The 26,484-nt window shown below is 39.5% G+C and overlaps 1 protein-coding gene across 23 annotated transcripts in view; it reads left to right on the top strand.

Moving 5' to 3' along the window:
• The window catches only part of MACF1 (microtubule actin crosslinking factor 1), a 313,971-nt gene that overhangs the window by 260,596 nt on the left and 26,891 nt on the right, over window positions 1-26,484 (top strand). For 14 of the 23 annotated variants that reach the window (XM_064493716.1, XM_064493724.1, XM_064493722.1 and 11 more), the window contains 27 exons: window positions 1,194-1,355; window positions 1,530-1,700; window positions 2,331-2,497; window positions 5,717-5,876; window positions 6,240-6,566; window positions 7,526-7,610; window positions 8,121-8,362; window positions 9,047-9,253; window positions 10,574-10,693; window positions 11,145-11,252; window positions 12,177-12,395; window positions 13,372-13,575; window positions 15,241-15,472; window positions 16,102-16,328; window positions 17,450-17,572; window positions 17,670-17,771; window positions 18,392-18,493; window positions 18,587-18,760; window positions 18,852-19,007; window positions 19,136-19,333; window positions 19,885-20,013; window positions 20,701-20,874; window positions 23,327-23,482; window positions 23,587-23,793; window positions 23,931-24,050; window positions 24,479-24,648; window positions 25,650-25,809. In XM_064493716.1, the coding sequence (XP_064349786.1) occupies window positions 1,194-1,355; window positions 1,530-1,700; window positions 2,331-2,497; window positions 5,717-5,876; window positions 6,240-6,566; window positions 7,526-7,610; window positions 8,121-8,362; window positions 9,047-9,253; window positions 10,574-10,693; window positions 11,145-11,252; window positions 12,177-12,395; window positions 13,372-13,575; window positions 15,241-15,472; window positions 16,102-16,328; window positions 17,450-17,572; window positions 17,670-17,771; window positions 18,392-18,493; window positions 18,587-18,760; window positions 18,852-19,007; window positions 19,136-19,333; window positions 19,885-20,013; window positions 20,701-20,874; window positions 23,327-23,482; window positions 23,587-23,793; window positions 23,931-24,050; window positions 24,479-24,648; window positions 25,650-25,809 (4,602 nt within the window). The remainder of the gene's footprint in view (window positions 1-1,193; window positions 1,356-1,529; window positions 1,701-2,330; window positions 2,498-5,716; window positions 5,877-6,239; window positions 6,567-7,525; window positions 7,611-8,120; window positions 8,363-9,046; window positions 9,254-10,573; window positions 10,694-11,144; window positions 11,253-12,176; window positions 12,396-13,371; window positions 13,576-15,240; window positions 15,473-16,101; window positions 16,329-17,449; window positions 17,573-17,669; window positions 17,772-18,391; window positions 18,494-18,586; window positions 18,761-18,851; window positions 19,008-19,135; window positions 19,334-19,884; window positions 20,014-20,700; window positions 20,875-23,326; window positions 23,483-23,586; window positions 23,794-23,930; window positions 24,051-24,478; window positions 24,649-25,649; window positions 25,810-26,484) is intronic. The other 9 variants (XM_064493728.1, XM_064493720.1, XM_064493730.1 and 6 more) reach the window with 1 other exon arrangement.

Here is a 26,484-nt window from a genome sequence, read left to right as displayed (position 1 = left end):
TGACTCACTTGTCCAGCCACAAGCCATCCTGTCTAGAATCAGTTTCCTAATCCTAGTGTGATCTGTGGTCTCATATAGGCCAAAACTGGTCTTACTCAAACTTAAAATTTTATTTTACATTTATTTCTGTCCCCTTACATTTTCTGTCATTCTTCAGCTCTAGTTATCTCACCTGTCTTACTGAAACTAAAGAACTTTTTATGGAAGAAAAAAGAATGGAGAGATCCAGACCAGTGGAATAGGGCTGATTTTATCCTCTGGTAATTGAGAGAAATCTGACCTTAGGGGCGAATATTTATTTAATTCTTTCCCTAATACCGTTAGAGTGGCAAAAGTACCATACTCTTCTGACTCTTTTTGTTTCTTTTTAGAAATTTCTAAGTAATGATGGACCTTGACTGCAATTGAAAGAAACATGCACATTGCTTGTTACAGTTGTTCACATTGTTTTAAAATTCCATTGTTTTATGGTGAACATGGATATACAGTATCATTTTTAAAATATTTTATGTATATCTACATCTTAGAGTATGTGTCTGAAATTGTTAAGGACGTTTGCCAATATTACTGGCCCATTTCCCTTTGTAATCAGAGGAATACTGTTTCAAGATTATTGACTGTGTGTGGTCTGTGGCCTTGGAACAGAATGGAGTTAAATGGCCACAGGGGGATTAAGCTATGGGGTTGGTGTTCTTCATACTATTAATATGTTTTGGCTAATTGAATTATTAGTCCTAGTTAGAGAAGAGTATTGCATATGTCAGCCAGTGGTCAGTTAAAGCTATTCCCCCAAGGTATTTTTAATCTTAAATACTAGTCATTTGGTATCATTTTTCCCTTTTAGGATTGATTTACCTCACATTTACTTTCATAATATCTTTAGGCTGATGCTTCTCTGTTCTCTATAGCTTTTTGCATTAAAAATTAAGCAGATTAAAAAAAAAAAAACATGAGTCATTGGGTTAAAGACCTAAGTAGTGCCATAACTCTGTAATTACTTATCCATAGGAGAATACTGAAATACGAAACCATGTGTTTCCCTGATACTTTCCTGTACAAATGGCTTGTTTTCTCCTTTTATTCTTGGCCCTCCTTTGTTAAATCATAAATCTCCCAAGAATAACCAGTCACTGTGTTGTATAGAGGATCTGATTGCCTTTAGAGTAAATCTTCTTTGGCTTGTAATTATCTAGATGTTTCAGAAAGAACAGGTGGATCCTCTTCAGATGAAATTACAGCAAGTGAATGGACTCGGCCAGGGGTTGATTCAGAGTGCCGGGAAAAACTGTGATGTGCAGGGTTTGGAACATGACATGGAAGAGATCAACGCTCGGTGGAACACACTGAACAAAAAGGTGAGTGTGCAGGGGAGGGAGGGCACAGAAAAGAGACATCTCAATCTCAGGTTTCCTTGGCACCAAAATGCAAATAAAAATTTAACAGTTGCAACCTATAGTTACCAAAGTGGGTGAGTAGTCACTTAAAAGCACTCTCCTTTCTTGTAATGAGCCTCCGTGTCTGTGATTCAGGTTGCACAAAGAATCGCACAACTGCAGGAGGCTTTGTTGCATTGTGGGAAGTTCCAAGATGCCTTGGAGCCATTGCTCAGCTGGTTGGCAGACACTGAGGAGCTCATAGCCAATCAGAAACCTCCATCTGCTGAGTATAAAGTGGTGAAAGCACAGATCCAGGAACAGAAGGTAAGTGAGAATGTTGGGGCAGTGAACTGTAACAGCCGTAGGGAGTGGCAGACAATACACTTGCTTACAGTTTCAGGAGCATATTCAGGAGTTTTAGTGGAATCCTCACCTACCTTGTGTGATCTTGAAAAGAAGGGTGGAAATTAATTTTCATTATCTCACTTTACAGCCTTGTAGTTGACTGTGGCGTGTATTGGACTGAACAGTTTTACTTACTCATTTGTCCTGTTTCAGTATTTCAGTCACAGCCTTATCTTGAGGTTTTTGGTGTTTTTAGGATCCACAATACTCTGAATAATGTTGTATATCATGTATTAATTGTATCTTTTTTTTTTTTTTGGATTAATTTCTATTCTAGTGCATTTTTCTCCTGGTTCAAAAAGTAGGGTCCTTGTTAGTCACGTAATAACAGTCACTGCTCCATTCTAAAACTTACCTGTATGAAAAGTATATATGGATGGTAGAAATTATGTTTCTGCCTCAGAATGGAAAAGAAACCTTTATTCAGTTAAACTTAGGGCTTGGTAGGATGGAGGGGTTTTTTTTGGATATTTTGTTTATCTTCCTTATTTCAGATTTTAAAGTGACCCCATATTATCACTCTTCATTCTCTTTAAACACGTATATCAGTTGCTCCAGCGGCTCCTAGACGATCGAAAGGCCACAGTAGACATGATTCAAGCAGAAGGAGGCCGAATAGCCGAGGCAGCTGAGCTGGCTGATAGAGAGAAAATCACTGGACAGTTGGAGAGTCTTGAAAACAGATGGACGGGGCTACTCAGCAAGGCAGCAGCCAGGTAAGGCCACAGAAGTTTTGAGGAATGAGTCAGAGAAGGTTTCTGATTTGCATCATTGAGGTGCTCTGAAAACTCCTGGATGATTCATATGGTGCTTTGGAATGTGTTTAATGGCTTTTATCTTGAAAAGGGGTAAGTTTTTGGAAATGATCCTCATAACCAGAGTAACTCAGGAAATGAGCCTCAGCTACTCCATAAATTTCTGAGACCTGGAAGACTCATTGCTCTGTGTTGTTGTTCAGTTGCAATGTAATTATGGTTCCAAATGACAGACGCAGACTTCTACAACCCAGCCAAGTTATTTTCTGAGTTTTGGAAACAGATTTTTTTCCTTTCATATTTATAAATAATGTTTCTGATACTTGGAATTGAAATTTATTATATTTCTTTTCTGCTAGCTTATGGCTTATCCTGATATTAGATGTTCTTACATCCAGGAGTTAAGTCTGTGGTTCTGTTAAATAAATGAGCATTGCAGAGATGTGTGGACTTTGTTCAGTAACTGGACACAAGACAGGCAGTGTACTTTTCTCCAAGGATGTGCTTTCTCTTTCCATAGCTATAAGTTACCCCAGTGTCACTTGAGCTTAGTAAGTCACACTATGTCTTTACTTTTAACTTATACTGTCCCCAGTTTAAAATAAATGATAACTAACTAGAAATCAGTGTGAGAGCAGTAGAGTTGATGATTTATTATCAGGCCCTGCTGGTTGTCTAGGTAGCCAGGGGCAGTCTGGATAACTTCCTCTTCAGCCTCCGTTCTTCTACCTGTCCATGGCTTGCTTATTTCTTATCTGAGCTATAAAGTGTTTGCTTGCCCATATTAGTGGGAAAACAAGTGAAAGAATTCAACTTATTTTCATTTCCAAACTGCACCACTTTTTTCTTCTCTCTCTTCATCCATTTCCACTAATATCACCATTAACCTTCCAGTTTTCTAGGCTTAAAACCTCAGCTCCATTTTTCACCCTTTTTTCCTCCCCTCCTTTGTGTCCGATATCAATCAGGATGCTGAATTCTGTCCATTTTACGTCTACACAATCTTTCTTGTCCATTCGTTTTTCTAATTCCCACTCACATGCCTCAGTTCGTGACTTTTGAACTCTCACTTGGGCCGGTTCCCAGGAGGTGGCTCACCTGAGGTAGCCTCCTAACTGATAGTGAGTCACTGTAGTGCCACTTACCCTCAGGCCTTCCCCTCTTTGCGTGCTCAGAGACATTTAATGACTCCCCGTCGCCTACGAAATAAAATCTCTTTAACCCAACATTCAAAGCCCTGTACTATTTGGCCCTGACTACCTTTCTTAGTTTCCTCTATTCTCATTCCTTATGGGTAATTAGGTTTATTTATTTAATTATGTTTTTAATAGAGGTACTGGGGATTGAACCCAGGACCTTGTGAAGCTAAGCACACGCTCTACCACATGAGCTATATCCTCCCCCCTCCTTCATTCCTTATGGGTAAAGTAAACCATATTCTGTTCTTCAGTATCTTCTGTTAGTTTCCCAATTCTGTATTTACTGATGGTGTTGCATCTTCCATGAAATACTTTTATTCATCTCTGCTTTTATGAAGCTTTTCTTTATTCCCCAAGCATAGAACAACCTCTCCTTCCTCTTTAACTGCCTTAACTTTTCATCTGTACCTTGTGTTTTGGTCATTATTTTAGGTTCTTAGCTTTCAGGTCCATAAAGCTCATTAAAGTCATGATTTCTTTCTAATACATCTTTTTCTGACTCTTTCCTTCTACCCTAGTTGCTTCCATCCTCCTAGCCTAGCACAGTTTCTGGGCCAGTATTTTAAAGAGAAATACCAAGAGGAATGTCATTTGTTACAGACCTCCTGAAGACTTTTATTTAGATTCCTTAATACTGTATTTTTGATGTCTCTAAATTATTTTAGCTCTTCTCTTTGCTACCCCAAATCCTACTACATTGATTTCTTCAAACTTTCAGATTCCAAAATCAGAGTCAGAAAAACAGAAAAAATTTTAAATGGAATTCTTGATTAATAATTATATTTAAGATTAAATGTTTTAGTTATATTAATTGAAGATGTCTTTTGAAGGCTAGCATAAACTAAGAAAAGAAATTCTGTTCTTTATAGTGACATTTAAATGCAACATCTGGAAATACCTTTTTCTTTATACTCAAACATACTTGAATTTCCAGATAATTAAAATGGCAAATCTTTATATTAAATCATTTCTTACTAAAATAAGTTTGTCCAGAGTACCCAGCATAGGACCTGGCACAAAGTAGGTGTTCAGTAAAGGTTTGCTAAACTAAAAATGCATCAGGTACTCCCAAGGTCTTTTCAGATGACATAAAATTTAGTCTGTTCTTAAGGCTCAAGCAGCAGCATCATGGCCTTTGATTATTAATCTGTATTAGCTCACAGTTCTGTGGTTGCTTTTCTGTGTCTTGCTTATCAGGCTGCCTCTAGTGCTGAGACTTCCTCTACCCTTGGTAATTTGCTATTTTAATCTATAGGGTATTTGAAATCCAGCCTTAGTATGGGTGTTGTATTAAGTAAGATTTAAGATTCCAGGTGAGCTGTAAAGTCCATAGTTCTTTTGGCTGCCATTTGCCTTGGCAAATTTGGCTACTTTGAGGTCATTTTTGCCTTAAATCTGGATCCAGAGTTACGTTCTGGGGCTTGAAATTACTAGAAGCCTGACTGGACTGGGGGAGATGGGAAGGAAGTTCTCGTTCATAGCCTGGTCCTCCTCTGCTCTTCAAATGCTCTCTCTTCTCTACACTCACAAGTGGAGGTGGCAGTGGCAGAGAGACAGAGTCAGAGAGAAATGAAGACTGATGATTTTGTATACTCCTTTAAACTTTATTTTGGTCAGATGTCCAGAGGATGCACATGCTACATTCCATAAGAGAAAAAGTAGTAAAAAGTCTGATTCCAATCCTCATTGTACTGTTGCTACCCAGTGGGTGACTTGGACAGATCTATCTTTAAGCCTTCACGGATGGTTTTCTCTTGTGTAATAGTGGGATAATTTTGCCTACCTTACACAGTTGTAACAGTCAAAATAAGATACTGCTTATGAAAGCCTTTGAAACAGCAAAGTGCTGTTTATGTGTGTTCTGTTTACTTGTGATATTACAAGTGTGGCTGGTTAAGATTGGTCTTTTACTGAATGTAGTACTATTATCAGTCTTAATGTGACTTTTTGCCTGAGCAGCTTGTTCTATATATTTATGTAGGCAGAAACAGCTGGAAGATATCCTGGTTCTGGCCAAACAGTTCCATGAGACAGCTGAGCCTATTTCTGACTTCTTATCTGTCACAGAGAAAAAGCTTGCTAACTCAGAACCTGTTGGCACTCAGACTGCCAAAATACAGCAGCAGATCATTCGGCACAAGGTAGGAAGCGATTATGGTAAATGAAAACACAGAACTGGGATCAGAAATACTAGAAATTTGAAAACTGTCTGCAGCATTGTAGAAAACATGTTTTGTGGAGTTTTTTAAATAAAAAAGTCTTAATTTAAAATATGGTTCAGTTAGTTGGACTAGTCACATTCTTGAAGTAAAAATAGAAATGGACTACTAGGTTACTATCAGAAAAAAACAGCTTTTGTTCTCTATTTTGTATTATTTTTGCCCTTCAGTAGGTTAACTTGTATATTATTATTTAATTTATTATGTCATTTGTTATTCATTATTTTATGTTTACTTTTCATTTATTTTGTTTCTGTTGTTCATTTTTTCCATCTGGATTTCCAGGCTCTGGAGGAAGAAATAGAAAGCCATGCAGCAGATGTGCACCAGGCAGTCAGAGTTGGGCAGTCCCTTTCCTCCCTGACATGTTCCACAGAGCAGGGTGTGCTGGCAGAAAAGCTAGACTCCTTGCAGGCCCGGTTCAGTGAGATTCAAGACCGGTGCTGTCGGAAAGCAGCCCTGCTTGAACAAGCACTGTGTAACGCTAGGCTCTTCGGGGAGGATGAGGTGGAGGTGCTCAACTGGCTGGCTGAGGTTGAGGACAAGCTCAGTTCAGTGTTCGTAAAGGATTACAGACAGGATGTCCTGCAGAAGCAGCATGCTGACCACCTGGTATTCATGTTTTCCATTCTTATTGGTTATGTTACTAAGTTATTTTGTAATTTTGATTTATGTTTCTCTTCATTTCTCTTTTATTTAATTCCAAACATTTCAACTTTATTTTATACACAAGTGCATAGTTACAGACTTGTTGCTGAGGACTAATGTATTTTTTTGGTGAATGCATGGAAATACTTGTACTTAACAAACTGAATCAGTAATACTAGAAGGTGATCCAAAATGTAATCGGGGCCATCTCTATTCCAACTCATGTTTTACATCATTAGGGAATGTATCATTCAGTTTCCACCTGAGCAGTTAGGTGAAAGATAATGCACTTAAACAAATCCAGACTGCCTAAATATAGTGCCCAGGGTTTGATCATAGTGATAACTTTTGAAATGTTTTTAGGATTTATATGCTCAAATTCTAGGGATTCTGTGTCATCTTAAGAGAAAGAACAATTTGCCGTGTTTTGTTTTTATGAAATTTCTTTAGGGATGATAAAAATTGGCAAAGTGGTTTTTGGTTTTAGTAATCTTAGTTTCTTCTGCCTCATTGACTTAAAATATTGAGGGTTTTTAACCAGGATCCTGATTTAAGTCAGCCTGTTCTTGCTGACTTTCTTCACTTGAACTTTGTCTAATTCTTTGTTTTAGACATAGACATCTTTGTTGAATTCTGCTTCTACCTTTCTTGGGTTCAGGTTTGGGACCAACAGATTTGTAAAGCTGATTTAGTCTAAATCTCTTCTTATCCAGTACAAAGTAAAGCTTGCTTATAAGTATCTGATTTCATTATTTTGAGTACTTAAAAGGTAACGAAAGAGAAAAATGAAAGCATCAAATATCTCATGTTTAAACTAAACTGGTATTCATCTATTTACTTTAAATTTGGTCTCTTAAAGGACTCACATTTCTTTCCCTTTGTTGTGCCACAGTTTTAGGATTAATGGTATTTTTTTGTTTCAGGCTTTAAATGAAGAAATTGTTAATAGAAAGAAGAATGTAGATCAAGCTATTAAAAACGGTCAGGCTCTTCTAAAACAAACCACAGGTACTTTGAAAAGTGCATCTCTTGGCACCTCTATGGTATACAATTACATGTCCAGGGAAGTCAGCACCCAGCACTAGCCACTTCTCTTTGTAGCTAGGAGGAGCTTAGTATTCGCTGATCATATTGCCATGTGCTCCCAGGAGGCTAGTGGCCTGGGTTCCAATTTCCTGCTAACTCATTTGAAAACTGAAAGATTTTGTTGTCTCACATCTGGTTATAGATGAAGACTTACCCTGCCCCCCAATATGTCAAATGCCAGCATTTACTGAAAGGTGCTGGCAATGTCTAGAAACACCTGCATTCGAACTCAGATCTTAGTAATTTCAGAAGTGGCTTCTTTTATTGATTGAAGGTTTATTTCCCACCTGCCTTAGTGTGGAATGCTAGGTGAAATCATTGCCATAGGGAGTGAGTATCTGTAAAGCTTAAGCTCTGATTTGAAGAAAGGGCAGTTAAAGAGACACCCTCATATCCTATTAAATATGAGTAATTATGTGCTGTCTCCCACAGGTGAAGAGGTATTGCTTATCCAGGAGAAATTGGACGGCATAAAGACTCGCTATGCAGACATCACAGTCACTAGCTCCAAGGCCCTCAGAACTTTAGAGCAAGCCCGGCAGCTGGCCACCAAGTTTCAGTCTACTTACGAGGAACTGACTGGGTGGCTGAGGGAGGTGGAGGAGGAGCTGGCAGCCAGTGGAGGACAGTCCCCCACAGGGGAGCAAATACCCCAGTTTCAGCAGAGACAGAAGGTGAGCTGTCATTTCACACTGAACGGGAAAAAAAATTTTCCTCTCAGTCAGACTCCTCAAGTTCAAATTTTTTAGTTTTATCACCAACTGTCTCTGCCTTAAATCTAAACCAGAAATTTCTGCCTGCCTCCTTTCTTGTTTACTCTTGGACAGTACGATTTGACATAAAGACAGATCTATGTAAGAGCATTTGTCACAATCTGATAAAGAAAGAAGACTGAATCCCAAAACCCTAGGAAGTTTGCTTCATATGTAGCATTTTAGAATTTACTGTCAGGATTGATTCTCTAGAGAGTACTTCATGGTTATTTTTGATTTTCCTGCAGGATCCAGTACAGTTCTAGATGCACAGAAATACCATGCGGGTACTTGTTGGGTTAAATGCCTGTGGTTAAAGCATTATTTATCATTTCTATTGAAGTAAGGAGAGAAAAGAAAGAAGCACCTTTTGTGTTATCCAAAGAGTCTGGCTCGAGAAGTCGTGCAGACAGTTCTAAGCAGCAGCTAAGCCTAAAGTCAGGCTGCGGAGTGACTGAAAAATCTGAGACAAGAAAAAAATAAGTGAAGGAAGGAGGTCAGAGCCCTGCTGGGATGTGTGGTAGAGAGAGCATTTTCCACCCAGCACAGCTGCTCATGTGCTTAATTTAGCAAGATATGGCCTGAAAACTTTTTTTCCCTCCTTAGGAACTAAAGAAGGAGGTCATGGAGCGCAGGCTGGTGTTGGACACAGTGAATGAGGTGAGCCGTGCTCTCCTAGAGCTGGTGCCCTGGAGAGCCAGAGAAGGGCTAGATAAACTTGTGTCTGACGCCAACGAGCAGTACAAGCTGGTCAGTGACACTATTGGACAAAGAGTGGATGAGATTGATGCTGCTATTCAGAGATCACAACAGGTAATGTTTATTAACACCTCTGCATTAATGTTTTAAGAAGTGAGGATATGTGTGTGACGTACAAAACTATGACCCACATAAATACAGGCTCAGGAGTAGGAATAACGAGATCAAGCTAAATCTGATGCAACAGATTACTTCAGTGGTGGGAAGTGATTAGGTAAAGGACAGATCTAGGTTTGACCCAAAGTACTTGACCCCTTTGAGTATGGAAGAACTTGGAGAAGAGTCTATGTGAGCACTTTCCTTACTAATGCCCTGCTAAGAGGCAGGTGGTGATGGAAGTAGATAATATCTAGATCCAAAAGGTCCAAATGCATCATAGTCTTAGTTTGACATTATCAACTATTTTAGCATTAGATGGAAGAGGGGACGAAACTGAGAACTAAAATTACTATCAAATATGCTAACCAAAATAGCAGAGCCATCCAAAATAGAACCCTCCTAGTAAACACAGGTGTCATATTTCCCTCAAACTTTTTTCCTTCCTGCTTTCTGGAAAAAGTTATTTGCTTTTTCTTTGTAGCTAGATATGCACCTATTAATGTGCTGTGGTGCAAAAAATAAATATAATGTGAATTCTTGGGTTCATAGTGATGAGCAAATGCTTTCTGAACCACACAGAAGTTTGCTCTGAGTCCAAGTCCATCCCCAGTGTGTCTTAGTTGATATCCCTAATCTTAGCCAGATATATTCAGTATGAGATTTATCATGCTTTGGAGCTTACCTTTCTTTAAATATTAGTGTTAGTAGGCAGCGTTGAAGAGAGAAAAATTGAGGGACCCTCATGAAACAACAGTCACATCAAACGTGTTCTTAGATTTTGTTGTTGTTGTTGCTATTGCATATGTTACTGCATTCCATTTAAAGGTCTGGTGCTCTTCTGGGGTCTTGGCTTCTTCAGCTGAGCGAATACTTCCAAGTTAACTTGACTCAGCTGTCTGCTGCCATGGTTATACTTAACCGCATGACTAAAAGCTACTGTTGAGTGTATGGGTAGCAAAGGAGATTGGCAGAAAAAGAGCACAGCCTCATAAAAGCACTCTCATTAGAAGTGTATTTGTTTAGAAGAGTCTTAGTTTCCATTGTTGTTTCTAGCTGTAGGACCACTAACTGGGTTCGGTAATGTCTTTCTAAAGAAGTTGAAAGTGTCTGTATTTTGATTTGTGATTTTGTGGAATTCTCACCAGTTTTGACTTTGTGAAATGTAAACTGTAATATTGAAAACCCAAGCCTTTCTGTGTTGAATAAATTAGAATTCTAAGAAGGAAGACCTTGGCTGTATATAGTATGCCCATTTTTCTTTACTGTGTCTGTTAGTATGAGCAGGCTGCTGATGCAGAACTAGCTTGGGTTGCTGAGACAAAAAGGAAACTGATGGCCTTGGGTCCAATTCGCCTGGAACAGGACCAGACCACAGCTCAGCTGCAGGTACAGAAGGTAAGTGTGACACTGATGTCCTCACTGTGTCTTGTGCCAGAAGAATCATTAGTAGCTGAGAGTGACTAGGGGAGAGTTTCTGACTATCCCAAGTCAAGTGGAACAACTCACTGTCATGATGGTGGATAGAGACTAATTTTATAAATATTTGGTTAGGACAAGGAAGAGGTTTGTTTTGTTTTGTAAAAAGGGAGAGATAAGCCCATTAATCCAGGAAAGAATAGTTAACAACTTTCTGCATGATTTTTTTGGGAGGGAAGACGTTTTTGTAAGCTACTGAAAGATAAGCATTGAAGATGTGTGGATAGGCAAAGTATCAAACTTGATAAAGACAGTTTTTGATGTGGCTTTATTAAAGCAAATAATTTTTCATAGGTTATATGTAACCTTTCACTAACACAGGCTCAGGGTCCTTATACTTCTTGACTTAACTGTAGCTCACTTTTCAAAGGCTTTCTCCATTGACATCATTCGACACAAAGATTCCATGGATGAGCTCTTCAGTCATCGTGGTGAAATCTTTGGCACGTGTGGGGAAGAGCAAAAAGCCATATTACAGGTGAATACATTTATTTATTCTCCTTATTGTTCTTACCTTGATCATGTGAATTAGAAGTACAGTTGCAAAATGACAGTTTAAGATTTTTTTTTTTTTCTTTTTCCCTCTATTACTGATAGTGATACTTAAGTCCAACTTAATGTTCTGGGGAATTCACACTTCTAACCCTGTGTTCACAAATATCTAAACAGCTGTACTGTATAAATGTGAAATACATTGCAAATCCATCTCCTTTATAACAGAGGAATTACTCCGTCCATAATGAGTCATCTTTGAGTTACCATTCCAGGTAGATACATTTTTCAGAACTATATGCAGACTATTAATTCCAGCTTCAGGTCTTTCTAAAATATCACTGAGTATTTCTAAAAAAAATTGGCCAACAACATCCATTTGTACACCAGTTTTGTTTGTTTTTTATAAAGGGTATGGGTAACCACTATTTCTTCAGAAGTCTTTATAAATTGAGCTACTTACCCTAAACATATAAAGCCTAAATGCCAGGTTTGTGGAGACTTTTTTTTATCATAGGAGAAAAGATAACATTTCATGAGCAAAGACCCCACCATAGCCCCAGAAATCTAGTCAAACTGATCTGTTATAATAATGTTGTATCTAAAGTTGTAAAAGGTATTCACTAAAAAGGTTAATTTTGCTATGTTGTGCTTGTTCTATTTTACTGTTTCTGAAACTACTTTAATTTTTTTAATTATGGAATTAATACATATGTACAATAGGAAAATTCAAAAATTAAGTGTAAAGAAAAATTCACTTGTAATCTTGCTAGATTAATCCTTTTTTTTTTTTTTGCATTTTAGTGTGCATTCCTTTAAACTTTTAAATGTATGTATACCTACATTTTTTTTCTTTAAAAAAGGGTTCATAATGGCAATAATACTTATACTTTTTTGTTGTTGTTTATAGGAAAAGACAGAGTCTCTAATACAGCAATATGAAGCCATTAGTCTGCTCAATTCAGAGCGTTACGCCCGCCTCGAGCGGGCACAGGTCTTGGTGAACCAGTTTTGGGAAACTTATGAGGAGCTGAGCCCCTGGATTGAGGAAACTCGGGCACTAATAGCGCAGTTACCTCCTCCAGCCATTGATCATGAGCAGCTCAGGCAGCAACAAGAGGAAATGAGGGTAAGGAACATGCCAAGTTTTATTTAATCAGAGAACTGAAAATGGGCACCACTGTTTATTCAAAAACAGCATGTTTATTACTACTACCTACCAAATGTAAGTCTGTGTGATGAAATTAATTCTTAATCCGTTAGAAGTTCTTTGCACAATAAAAATACATACCTGAATAATTTCCTTTGTCCTTTAATATGAATCAGGTAAAGAATAAGATTATGAAGATGTAAGGAACCTGGGTATTGCAGAAGTAAACAAAGCACTTCGGAGAAATCAAGGGAATTTAAAATCTTTCCAGTGACAGTGGGGTGTTGTTAGACTTGGGTATGGTTGGGCCCCAGCTGGAGTGAGAGCCTCCACTCAGGAATGTCAGGAAGCATTGGGTGCATAGAATTAAGATGAAAGGGAAATTTGTAGACACTTCAACTAATGCTCTTACCATTAAAGATAGATTTTTTTTTAATGTTTCTTTGTGGTTTATGGCTAGTGCTTATTCTTATCTCTGTGTTCCTGTGAGGGGAAGGAGGTAAACTGGAAGCAGCCAGCCATAAAGCCAAGGAGTGGTTGGATTACCAGAAATGTTGCTGTCTGTAGCTTGTCCTGGTTAGTGTCTCCCAGTCTGGGCAGGGAGGCAGACACAAAACCATGCAAATTATAATGTAGTACATAGAAGTATTTACAAGTACAGAGACAGTGGTATACATTTGTGTTAGAGGGTGAGAATGAGAGGATGTGTCTAGGAGGGCATCCTGGGTGGTGGAACATCTGGACTGGCTTTTAAAAATTAAGAGAATTAGAGTCAGAGCCCAAGACTTAGATTTTTTTTTCCCCTCCATAAATGGTGAGATGTTGGGACTTGTTGGGTTTTACCAATTCAATTTGTTCCTCTCAGTTTGTTCAGTTGGTATGAGCTCTGATCAAAGTATTTAAGCAAACAAACTGGTATAAAAATGCTCATTTTGATCTGTATTTCTTTCCATAGCAACTAAGGGAATCCATTGCTGAACACAAACCTCATATTGATAAACTGCTAAAGATAGGCCCACAACTAAAGGAATTAAACCCTGAAGAGGGGGAAATGGTGGAAGAAAAATACCAGAAAGCAGAAAACACGTATGCCCAAATAAAAGAGGAGGTGCGCCAGCGGGCCCTGGCTCTAGATGAGGCTATTTCCCAGTCGGCTCAGGTATGTGTGTGTCTTAAACTCATAACCTTCAGCTGTCCTTTAGTGTGAGCGACAGTCTCTGTATCAGTATGTCCCTCAGCTCAGGAATGTCCAGACCAGTATGCTGATGATACACTATCAATAGACTGGGAGCCTTTGCTTGCCTGCATTTTTATCCCAGAGAACATTGGTTACACTGACAACTGTAAGGAGAGCAAAATGCATTTTGGTTGGTATATATTGCCTGTTGATGGTTTCCTTGAAAACTTTATATTGTGATGATCCTTTAGCAGGGATGATTTGGGGGTAAATTCATCTTGAAGCAACACATGCCTCAAGAAAATTCAGATTCATATTGGGCCTGTTACTTCTGAGGTTTAGAAGACAGCACATTTGTTTTCTTACTCAAAAGGCCACCGGCTAGCTCCTAGTTCAGAGAAAGATACTTGACTAGGGAGAAGTTAGAGCCCAGGAGAAACATAAACCACCAGCAGTGGAGTTTAAAGCATGTAACTACATACTTTTCAACTAATATATTACTGTTATGTCTGGGTATTTTATTCCTATGTTTAGTCAGTATTCTTGGTTAATATTTGTACTTACTCAAGTTTTTCCCCCCACCTTCCGTCCCATCTCTCACTCACATTGTGGAATGTGTTACTTTGTGTTGTTGCTGCCTGCTCCTGTCTTCCCCACATCGTCACATTTCATTGTTGTGTTGACCGCGCCCACCATTACAGATTACAGAGGTAAGGTACCCTCTCCCACTGGGATTAGGGTGTTTTTATGAACCTGAGAATTGAGAGGATTACTTTAAGGAAACTTCCCTTAACTTCAGTGGAATAAATATTAGTGCAGTTTATTATGCCAGTTTCATTTGGGGTGGAACCTAGAAGTGAGGGAGTGATGGGAAGGGATTTTGTTAAGGACATTCTACATGTCAATTCCTTGTTCTTATTAATGAATCCAGAGTTGGTTTTAGATGGCTTTTTTAGGGGGCAAGCTTATCTTTTTTGCTCCTTTTTCTCCCTTCTGCTTCGTAGTATAAATGAAAATTTTACATTTATAATCATGTTATTCAGAGTACCAGAAAAGTGAAAAGGGTAACTGTTCTTTTGGAATAAGGTTAGATTTGACCTTCCTTAATTACCTTTCACCATGCCAGCGTTTTCCTTTCTCACTATTACATTTGATGGGTTGTTAACTTGCATGCCATGATACTTTTAAAGTCCAAGTCATGTAGCATATTGAGTTCCCCATCCATTTACACAGTTGGTGGAGGGCATCTAACTTGTTGGTCTAATCTGTTGCATGCAACTGTCATCTGAGATGTTGACACACTGACTCTCACTGGTTTCATGGTCTTGTCCCTTTCTCATCCCATTAGGAATGGACTAGGGAAACTATTGTGGCAGCATTAATGATTTGAAATGATTCCTGGTATATTACTTACTTAATATCTTTTTGATTTTTAAACATTTACTTTTTCTGATGGACCAGCTCTGGTATACTATGCCCAAAACACTTTCTAAGCCAAACCCAAGACTTGACAGCCATCAGGATAGGCTGATGACAGGTTTTATCCTAAACAGTAGTAGATTTATACTTTGGCCTTATGCCCTAATATTTACCCCAGAAGTGGGATGAAGTACTGCTGTGATGGCTAATAGTCCAACATTTGTTTAGTTCCATGATAAAATTGAGCCCATGTTGGAGACTCTGGAGAATCTTTCCTCTCGCCTGCGTATGCCACCACCGATCCCTGCGGAGGTAGACAAGATCAGAGAGTGCATCAGTGACAACAAGAGTGCCACCATGGAACTGGAAAAACTGCAGCCGTCCTTTGAGGCCCTGAAGCGCCGTGGAGAAGAGCTCGTTGGGCGATCTCAGGGAGCTGACAAGGATCTGGCTGCAAAAGGTGCTTGATAAATCTAATAAAAATTTTTAAAAAAACTGATGGGCTAAATCTAAGCTGTGGTTATCTCCAGCATCCCACCAGATGTATTTCATTGAATACAAAGACAGTCTCCAAGTAATGAGTATTCCACAAAGTCATTTAGAATTCAGAACACATCTCTCCATTGAAACAAGGTTACAATTGGTAGTTAGATTCCCAGGCCAGAAAACAAATACTCCTTTACCCCCAATATGAGTAAAGTGCAATACCAATAGTGGGCAGAACATAACTATTTTTTATAACACTTTCCATGGGAAACATAGCAGGCTCAACACAGAATGCTGGAAAGAGTTCTCATCTCAGCCCCTTTATAAATTAAAGGAGTTTTATATCTTTGCAGTGCTTTTATGTTAGATGGTAATTCATTTCCAGATCACCTCTGTGATCTCTTTATGTGGGAGACCAACATAAGCGGAAAATGAGAACATGGAAATAATAATAATAAAGCTAAGGTAGAAAACCGTCCATCAGTTATAAATTTTTAGAGCTTTTGTTTTTTTAGGATAATTTCAGTGAAAATGTAAGAATTAGTTGTAATTTCTGTTGAGACTGATTTGAAGTCTCCTCTTCACTCTTTTTCACCCCTTCAGAAATCCAGGACAAATTGGATCAAATGGTATTCTTCTGGGAGGACATCAAAGCTCGGGCTGAAGAGCGAGAAATGAAGTTCCTTGATGTCCTTGAACTAGCGGAGAAGTTCTGGTATGACATGGCAGCTCTCCTGACCACCATCAAAGACACCCAGGACATTGTCCATGACTTGGAAAGCCCTGGCATTGACCCATCCATCATCAAACAGCAGGTCGAAGCTGCCGAGGTAAGAAAAAAACAAAACCCCTTCTCTCATGGGTTTGTCCTCTAGAAAAGCACTTTATCCAAGTATGTTGTGTTAACTGCTTGGGCAGGCTGAGTGTCTCAAAAGTTGTTTGTTTCTTTTTTTTTTTTTTTTAAGTTTAATATTATGTTTTTCTACTTGAAAAAAAATCTGCTCATTATAGATTTCTTTCTTTTTCTTACACATATAAGCTTTACCACTTATATAGATACATACACATCCTCTCCCAGTTGTGATACAGAGCAGTTCCATCACACAAAGTAATCATCTCATCAGTTTTAAACTTAACAGTTCAAATTAATAGAATATGCTTTAAAAACTCCAATTTTGCCTTTATTTCTGAACTTAATCCTCAATATAGTATATCTCATTTCTCAAGTAAATTTCTTTAATGTAGAAAAAATAGAAAGTTAAAAAGAAAATAAACCCTGGACTCACCATTCAGAAATAACAATTGTTACTTTGACATACCTTTTTCTAGTCTTTTGAGGGAGCCCAGTTTTTACTAAATGCATTTCTCACCTCATTTTGTCCACTTAGCACAAGACAAGACAGTCATAGTATTCTGTCGTCTTTGTCTATGTCTTTCTTTTATTTTAGCCATTTTTCCCCTCCCCAGCCCTGTCATTGCCAGTCCATAAACCACTTTTTAGGATCTGGCACAGAACTGACTTTCTTCAAAATTATATAGCCTGCATTCCTATTATGCCATCTCTCAGCTCTTAAATTTGTAGCTTGTACTGTATTATTTTATCCTTGTTAATATACTTCTCTGTAATAGACTTCTGGCTGTAGATTATAGTCTTCTTGGACCTTTGGTAAATTATTGGAACTCATTGCACCTTTCCCGGACTGTTTTTTATATATATATAATATGTAGTTAATATATAAAAGTATATTTGGAAGGTGGTGTGTATGAAAAATAACCAATTCTGAAGCTGCACTATTGAAATGAGTGAAATATTAAGAACATTGAACGGCCTTAATGAAACTGACAGTTATGTTCATCATTTGCTATTGATGGGGATATAAATTACATTTGCAAAGTTTGGAAAGTTCTGTCCTGCACTGTTTGGGCTTATGCTTTGTTCATTTACATGTAGACTATTAAGGAAGAGACAGATGGTCTGCATGAGGAATTGGAGTTCATTCGAATCCTTGGAGCAGATTTGATTTTTGCCTGTGGAGAAACTGAGAAGCCGGAAGTGAAGAAGAGCATTGACGAGGTGTGGAGAAATGGACAAGGAGTTCAGACAAAATGTTAGTGCACTCATAGTAAGAGCGGTATCAGCTGGAGAATCTGATTGACTGTTTTTCCCCTAGATGAATAATGCCTGGGAGAACTTAAACAAAACATGGAGAGAGAGGCTGGAAAAGCTTGAGGATGCCATGCAAGCTGCTGTGCAGTATCAGGACACTCTTCAGGTGAGAGGCCACGAGGTGGCCACTACGGAAACACAGGTTCCCTGGTCTCTGTGTCACATTCGAAATCCAGCATTAAGAGTGGGTCACCTTCATAGGACTGCAGCATTCTTCAACCAACAGCAGTGCTCTTTCCGTATTTCTAGTCAGTTTCCCACTTCTGGTGAGGAAAGTTCTAACGTCTGAATTTCTGCACTTCTTACTGTGTTTTTCATCATGTACTCATCACATTTATCCTCACAGTGGCTAGACAGTGAAGCTGGTCTTGCTGTCAAAGTCATTGCTTGATAGAGGTTTCAAACCAAGTTTATCTTGAAGCACAACTTTGCGCAGCAGCTTCGACATGTTGTGAGCTTGCTACCTGACCATAAGAAATACTAACTTTTTTTCATAAATAGTTATTCCAGGTTGTAGTTTATTTTGAACATTATTCCAATCATGTTGGCTTCATTCTTAAGTCCCCATATTACTGAAATAAAGATCATTCTCCCTTAGCTCTGCTCCCCTAAAAGCACAAACAGCACAAGGAACCTTGATTTATCTCTGGCTGTATTAACAGAGATTGTGCTGATTCTCTCCTGACTCATGTTTTTGTTTTTTGGCTGTTTGTATTTTTATTTTAGGCTATGTTTGACTGGCTGGATAACACTGTGATTAAACTCTGCACCATGCCCCCGGTCGGCACTGACCTCAACACTGTTAAAGATCAGTTAAATGAAATGAAGGTTCGTATCTGGGAATGATTTCTGAGGAAGGGTTGCTGCTTTTGAGTTTTTAAAGACTTAACTTGATGTTAACATTCAGTATGTCTTTGATAGGAGTTCAAAGTGGAGGTTTACCAACAGCAGATTGAGATGGAGAAGCTCAATCATCAGGGTGAACTGATGCTAAAGAAAGCTACTGATGAAACAGACAGAGACATTATACGAGAACCACTGACAGAACTCAAACACCTCTGGGAGAACCTGGGTGAGAAAATTGCTCACAGACAGGTAAGGCAAATGGCAGAAGACATAAATAGACTGCTACCTACTGGTTTCTAATTTCCTAACAGATTTTCCCTTTATGTCTTTTACTGAGTAGCACAAGCTAGAAGGTGCTCTCTTGGCCCTTGGCCAGTTCCAACATGCCTTAGAGGAACTAATGAGTTGGCTGACTCACACTGAGGAGTTGCTAGATGCTCAGAGACCAATAAGTGGAGACCCAAAAGTCATTGAGGTTGAGCTCGCAAAACACCACGTAAGTAACTTCATTTTTCATCTTTAAGCCTGTCAGTTTGAGACCAGTTATTGCCACTAGAAGCAATTTTTGGTGTTGTGCGAGCCTGATGATACCTGTAGAGATAAATTATGTTCAACATTTTTTAGGTTTTAAAAAATGATGTTTTGGCCCATCAAGCCACAGTGGAGACAGTCAACAAAGCTGGCAATGAGCTTCTTGAATCTAGCGCTGGAGATGATGCCAGCAGCTTAAGGAGCCGTTTGGAAATGATGAACCAGTGCTGGGAGTCGGTGTTACAAAAAACGGAGGAGAGGGAGCAGCAGCTTCAGTCAGCACTGCAGCAGGTAGGCGCTGTGTGCAGGCTAGGTAGGGGGTGCTCTGCACATGACAGCGTTTGGACGGAAGCCCATCTGAGTAAACAAAAGGAAAGCAGTTTGGGGTAAAACCCTCTGTCTCGAGAGGAAGGTCAGTTCTGTGCTGAAACTGGTCTGGAAAGAACAGCTTTTACTTGGGTCATCCTTTTTGGATTAGTTTATAGTCAAGTCCCTTCACTTACTATTGAGAGTTAGTAGATCTTGCTATAACTAACTTTGTTCAACAGATTCAGTTATTTCTTGGATCAAGTCCCTCCATATTCCATAGTCAGTAGTTCCTTAGTCAGTCAATTCATCAGGTTATATTAGACATCTGTATGTTACAGTGAGGTCTGAAGGATTCTGCTCGATTCTAAAAGTAAATAAATATATTGGTCCCTTGCTTAGCCAGCAACAGAACGATTCTGCCTGAGAGCAGCCCAAGATTCCTCTCTCAAGAGATTCCTTGTGTGATCATGTAGAAAGTTTGCTTTTAAAGCTAGAATTGACTACTGACCTTGCTGATGTGTCTTTCTCAAAAGGCCCAGGGTTTCCACAGTGAAATTGAAGATTTCCTGTTGGAACTGACTAGAATGGAGACCCAGCTTTCTGCATCTAAGCCTACAGGAGGACTTCCTGAAACTGCTAGGGAACAGCTCGATACACATATGGTAATAGATTTCTTGAAATTGAACATAACCATCCCATATTCAGTAGCCTCTGTCCGAATTCTCAGAGAGAGATGTATCTGGGTGTCTACAGAGTGGTGCGTGTCTACTCACAGCACAGTACTTGAGGATTGCTGCTCATATACAGGCTTTAAGCCTACAGTGGGCAGCAGCAACAGGGGAGTCGACCACAGGTACATTGGTGAGTGGGTAAATTTCCAGTTCATCAGTTTGATTGGCACAAGGATATTGACTTGAAGGTGAGAGCATCAAGGAGACAAATATATAACACAGGTATGGTTGTATTTAAGAAAAGGCTCCTCAAGGGGAATTTAGGGAAATATCCAGTAGATACTGACAGTATGTCAAGAAAGTGGCAGAGAACAAAAGTCAACATCATTCTAGGCAAGTTTCTCTGGAAAGGGGGAAATAACTTACTGGGGTTTTTTTTTTGTGATCACTGATCCTTAAAATAATTCTGTTAGTGACAAAATTATTTTAATATTAAGGATGAATGGTGGATTTCATTCCCTGCTTGTTCAGCAGTTGAATTGAATCCAAAAGAAAGGATTTTAACCAAAATGAGGCCTTCCTGGACTTTTCCAAACCATGCTCGTAAATCTACGTGTGGGTGTCTTTCAGGGAACTGGTGTTATTGATACCTTTCCTGCCTTTTCTTTTTTCTTATAGGAGCTCTATTCCCAGCTCAAAGCCAAGGAAGAGACTTACAATCAACTGCTTGACAAAGGCAGGCTCATGCTTCTCAGCCGTGATGATTCTGGGTCTGGCTCGAAGACAGAGCAGAGTGTAGCACTCTTGGAGCAAAAGTGGCATGTGGTCAGCAGTAAGATGGAAGAAAGAAAGGTATCACCACAAAATTCAATGTTTGATGACTGTGTTTGATAGTCTGCTTTGTGAATGAGTACAATCATCATCTAGTTTCTAAGGAAGAGTTTTTTAAGACCCCATTATATTGTAACAGAAGCTGCAAAACAGATACCCTCAGTAGTGGCTTTGTGCTAGTGAAGCTATCTTTTCTGCCGTTACATTTCTATTTTCCGTCCATGTCAAGTTGCATTGATGCTACTTGTTTCTGCCAGTATTTGCTTTTCTTAGTAACACATTGCTTTTCTACATCTGTCAGTTAAGGCATTACTGTCTGTTACTGCTCAGTGATGGATTGTGTATTCCATATTAATTACTGATTTGTGTTCCCACTAAAAAGCAAGTTTTGTTGGAGATGGGGACTTGGGATTGGGAGGTTGGAAACAGCATGCAGGAAGGTATCACTAATAATTCTCCACAGAGATTTTGGTTTCTAGTGTTAAGTGTACTAGGTACAAGGAAATTAGAGCTCAAGAGCAGTAAATTATATGGCCTCCTCCTCAAAAATCAGGTCTGTCAGAAGGAGAGAAGAGTGATCAGAAGTCAAGGCATTTGCCAAAAAATATTGTTTTTTATGTATAAAGTTTTAGAATATCACTCTGCACAGTTTCTTTGCTGGGCAGATGAAATCTGTTGGCCACATTTATTCAACAAATAGTTACTAAGCATGTGTGTACCAGGCACTGCGCTAGGTGTTCAGTGGAAACAGTAAAGGTGTCAGCTCTGTCATCATGAACTTTAATGGGCAGGAGGAAATAAACCACATATTCAAACACTTTGAGAGAAGCTTTGACATCCTAGCACCCTTCTAGGGTAGAGTGTGGTAACTTTGTTATAAGAAGAATGGGCAGAGGACAGGGGTGTATGGCTGTGTTCTAATTCCTGGACAGATCCTTGTCCATAATTCCTGCTGAATGCAGAACTAAAATTAAAGAAACTGAGATAGATTCTGGCTCATAAGAAGTTTCTAGAAGGTTTTCCCAACAGTAGAGCAGATTGCCTCAAGAAATACATTTTCGACCCTTGAATAACACGGGTTTGAACTGCATAGTTCCATTTACACACCGATGGTTTTTTCCCACTAAATATGTCTACAGTACTACACAGTCTCCAGTTGGTTAAATCCTTGGGTTCAGAACTGCTGGTACCAAGGGGCTAACTGTAAAGTTACACATGGGTTTTCAGCTGTGCGGAGGGTTGACTCCCTGAACCCCATGTTGTTAGGGTCAGCTGTAGTTACCCATTATTGGTGAACTGATCGAGCAAAGGCTAGCTGTCGAGGATAGTTATTTCTGATTTTGCAGGAACATTACATTTCAAGATCACTAAAATTATTAAGTGTGTGTGGTGCTCTATTAAAGAATATGTGGATAAAATGATATGGAAAGATTTTCTACCATCTAGGAACTTGCAGTATATTAATTTGTAAGCATTCCTATATAAATTTGAGATAGATTTCATTTCTCCACTTGATTTGTTTGGATTGGGTCTACATTTTTGTACTGTTCATTACAAAACAGTTTTTAGGTTAGAAACAGTAAGCTAAACACACCAAGGGGAAAATAAAAATCATACATAATGCACTTAACAGCAGTGAACGCCTTTAGTTTACTTACGGGGTTTCATTCTGTGAATATTCTGCTTATGTTCATTTTTAACAACCTCTCATTATTCCACTTTGCCGGCCTGGTGGCCAGCCAGGGGCAGAGGCCATCACCAGGTGTTCAGGGTAGAGGTATCCGAGGACGGCACGTGTACTCTGTGGAACTGGGACGTACTCATGGAGAGTAGCACATGCCCTGAATGAGCCACTATTTTTTGCCCTTCTGATTTAGAGCAAAGTGACTAAAAATTTACATGTAATGTCACATTTTTGCTTAGAATATTATTTTATTACTTTTACTGCTTGTAGCATAAGCATTCAGATTCAGGCATTTTCAGGTGCCATGTGTTCTGAAAACATTTAAACAGAGAGCATTGCAGCGAGCATCATCTTCACAGTAAAGTGCTTTTCATTCAGTTGTTTTTATGCCACCAAAAGGACATTAAAGGAAACTGAGACTTTGCCCAAAGCAGGTTGCAGATCCTGCAGCTGTCACCACTAAAGGGTCTGCTCACTTACATTTACTGAATGGCTTGAATGGCTTTATTCCTGTTATTTAATGTCCCAGGAAGTAGGGAACGGCAGAGAAAGCAGCTTAGCTGCAAACTGTGCTCTTTCCTTTTCCATGCACCGTTGTTTCAGTTTCAGATATAACATTAGAATGTCCCCTTCTTTGCAAACAAGGCATGTTTAGAGGTTGATTGAATGAGGCTTCCTTTTTAGAAGTCATTTCATTTGGTGTACTATTCATGCCTTTGTCCTTGAAGCTGTAATTCCTGAATTTGCACTTTTCTTTTTGTGCGTGTGTGTGTTTTACTTAAAATTTAGTCAAAGCTGGAAGAGGCCCTCAACCTGGCAACAGAATTCCAGAATTCCCTGCAAGAATTTATCAACTGGCTCACTCTCGCAGAGCAGAGTTTAAACATTGCCTCTCCTCCCAGCCTGATTCTAAACACCGTCCTCTCCCAGATAGAGGAACACAAGGTAACCATGGCATTACGATATTGCCTTCCTTTTGAAAGTACCCATTGAAAGAGATGCTCCTCTCTCTTAACTCCAGTTTAAAAAGAGTGATATTTTCCCTTCAGGTGTTTGCTAATGAAGTAAATGCTCATCGAGACCAGATCATTGAGCTGGATCAAACTGGGAATCAGTTGAAGTTCCTTAGCCAAAAGCAGGACGTTGTTCTCATCAAGAATTTGTTGGTTAGCGTCCAGTCTCGATGGGAGAAAGTGGTCCAGCGATCTATTGACAGAGGGCGATCGCTGGATGATGCCAGGAAGAGGGCAAAACAAGTAAGTTGCAAAAGAAAGATACTAATTTATTGAACAACCTTAAGCTGCATGTGTTGAGTCTCCAGATTGGTTCACAGAAAGTGCTGTGTGGTGTGCACTCTCATTCCTGGTGTAACTTATTTCTTACACAATTTTAGTTCCATGAAGCTTGGAAAAAACTGATTGACTGGCTAGAAGATGCAGAGAGTCACCTGGACTCAGAACTGGAGATATCCAACGACCCAGACAAAATTAAACTTCAGCTCTCTAAGCATAAGGTACAGCAGCTCATTGCTCTTGGGTCCTGAGCTTGGGATTCACCAAAGTTTGTAGCTTGCTAAAAATAAAAGTCAGAGCTAGTCAGAGGAGAACTAATTAGTTAATGTTAAAAAGTCAAGATCATAAAGCCAGCCTTCCACTTTATACCTAGACATTGTCTAACCATTACAATTGCTCGTTTAACTAATTTCAAACAAAGTGATTGTGGAAGTAGCCAGCTGAAACTGCGGGCTTTTAGAAGTGGTTGTGCACTGGTGGCACAAACAAAACCTTACAGATTTCTTCGGGGTAAGCTGTTGTTCATTTTAGTTCAAGAAGTAGTGATATTCATCCTATATCTGGTTACCCTGAAAACTGGATGTCTTCTGACTTTAAGCATGTGTTGTGGTTTTTTTTGTTTGTTTTTGTTTTTCTAATTTGGAATCAGGAATTCCAGAAAACTCTTGGAGGCAAACAGCCTGTGTATGATACCACAATTAGAACAGGCAGAGCACTGAAAGAAAAGACTTTGCTTCCTGATGACACTCAGAAACTCGACAACTTACTGGGAGAAGTCAGAGACAAATGGGATACTGTTTGTGGCAAGTCTGTGGAGAGGTGAGCGTGAATGTCCCCTTCGTGGGTCTGTATGTTATCCCAGAGGTAACCAAGAGACAGTAACAGGGTTCTGTAAAAGGGTAATAAAGCTAATGCATTAGTAATGGGTTTTCTAGCATCTTGATATCTCCTGTTAATTCAGTGAGAGTGAATAAAATTTATTAAAATTATCTCATTTTAAACTTGAGCCTTACTGTATTACAAAGAGGGAAGCCTATAAAATCAAACGAACAGTAAACAGACATGTAAATCACCAATCTGTAACGCCAGTAGCTGTCTCACTGAGTGTCTCTTGTGTTGGGTGCAGTACAAAGCCTCCGATGTATTATCTCATTTAACCATCATGAGGCTCATTAATCCTCATAACAATCACTGAAGTATGAGTAGTGTTCTTCCCATTTTACAGATGAGGAAACCATCCTAAAGAGGTTTCTTAACTCCCCCATGCTCACTCTGCTACTAAGCAGCAGAGCTGGGATTTGAAACTAGGCGATTTGGTTCTGAAAGTTGTACTTTTATCCACTTGTACCCACTATGCTATGGTAAGCATTATGGAATCTGTATTATTTGCAACCCCAACTTTTCAGATGAGGTGACAGATTCAGAGACAGCTCAGAGTCTCACAACCATTGGAAGCTAGGAGTTGAACTCCAGGCTCCAGATCATTAATGAAACCGTCACCCTCTACGGGAATGGTGTAATGTAAATAAAAAGACCTCAAGTTGTAGGGTATGTCCGTGTATCTAGCAGTTGGACTCTTAAGATGCCAAAGGGAGGGCATCTACACCTGTCTCCTGCACTGTGCTTAACCCATTCTAGAGATTGCTTTGATGAAAAATGTCTAAACATCTCTTAGTTGCTTTTTACAGTACCTCTAACTATTCTAACACAGTAGTCCCTCTCTATATAGAGTTCAAGCAGTATTCCCTTTCAGCAGTCAGAACTGTGGGCCGTTTATTAAAGAATCACTTTTATTTTATTTTATTGTGTGTTTTTCTCAGGCAACACAAGTTGGAGGAGGCCCTGCTGTTTTCAGGCCAGTTCATGGATGCTCTGCAGGCCTTGGTCGACTGGTTGTACAAGGTGGAGCCGCAGCTGGCTGAGGACCAGCCTGTGCACGGGGACCTGGACTTGGTCATGAACCTCATGGATGCCCACAAGGTGAGGGGCAAGACCTGGTCTGCGTGGAGGGCAAAGCCATTGGGTTCTCTGCCTTGTGTGTGCCTTCTGCTCGTGCTCCCCTGCTGGGGCTCCCCTAGAAGGAAAGTCTGGAAGAATCTGTGTCTCTGCCTGTTGGAGAGGCGGCTCCTTGCTCTCTCTTGTGTTTAAATAAGACTGTTGCTGGGCTTCTGCATCAGTCACAAAGAATTTTCCAAAATTGGTTTCGACTCAGATTTGCCAATGTGTAAACTTCACTCTGAGGTTGCGCCCCACCCCCACCCCCTTCCTGTTTGTGTCTCTCAGTTGAGTCGAAATGAGTTTACATTCAGGAGACCCTTAAGACCCCCCATTCCACTGATCCCTTAAAATGCAAGTAAGTGCTTTTTTTAAAGTACTTCAGAACCTGACAAGCCAGCACCGTGCAGACCAACATGTAGTGTCGCCTCCGCCTGTTTTTTGGGCTGCACACATCCTCCTGCTTCAACACAAAGCATTCGGCTTCACTTGAAGTTACACCAGATTCTTAGTATGTGCATGACAGATGGGTTCTTACTGAACTCCCACAATTCTGGAAATGCTGGTGTAACATAATTCCCATTTCACGGATGAGGAGCCTGAGTCTCCAGTTAAGCAACTTACCCAAAATCAGGTGGCTCATACTCAGAGCCACGTCCT

The sequence above is a fragment of the Camelus dromedarius genome, chromosome 14, assembly GCF_036321535.1.
Source record: "Camelus dromedarius isolate mCamDro1 chromosome 14, mCamDro1.pat, whole genome shotgun sequence".
Lineage (NCBI taxonomy): Eukaryota > Metazoa > Chordata > Mammalia > Artiodactyla > Camelidae > Camelus > Camelus dromedarius.
The sequence above is the reverse complement of the archived record's forward strand: the minus strand, read 5'-3'. Positions and strand labels throughout refer to the sequence as shown.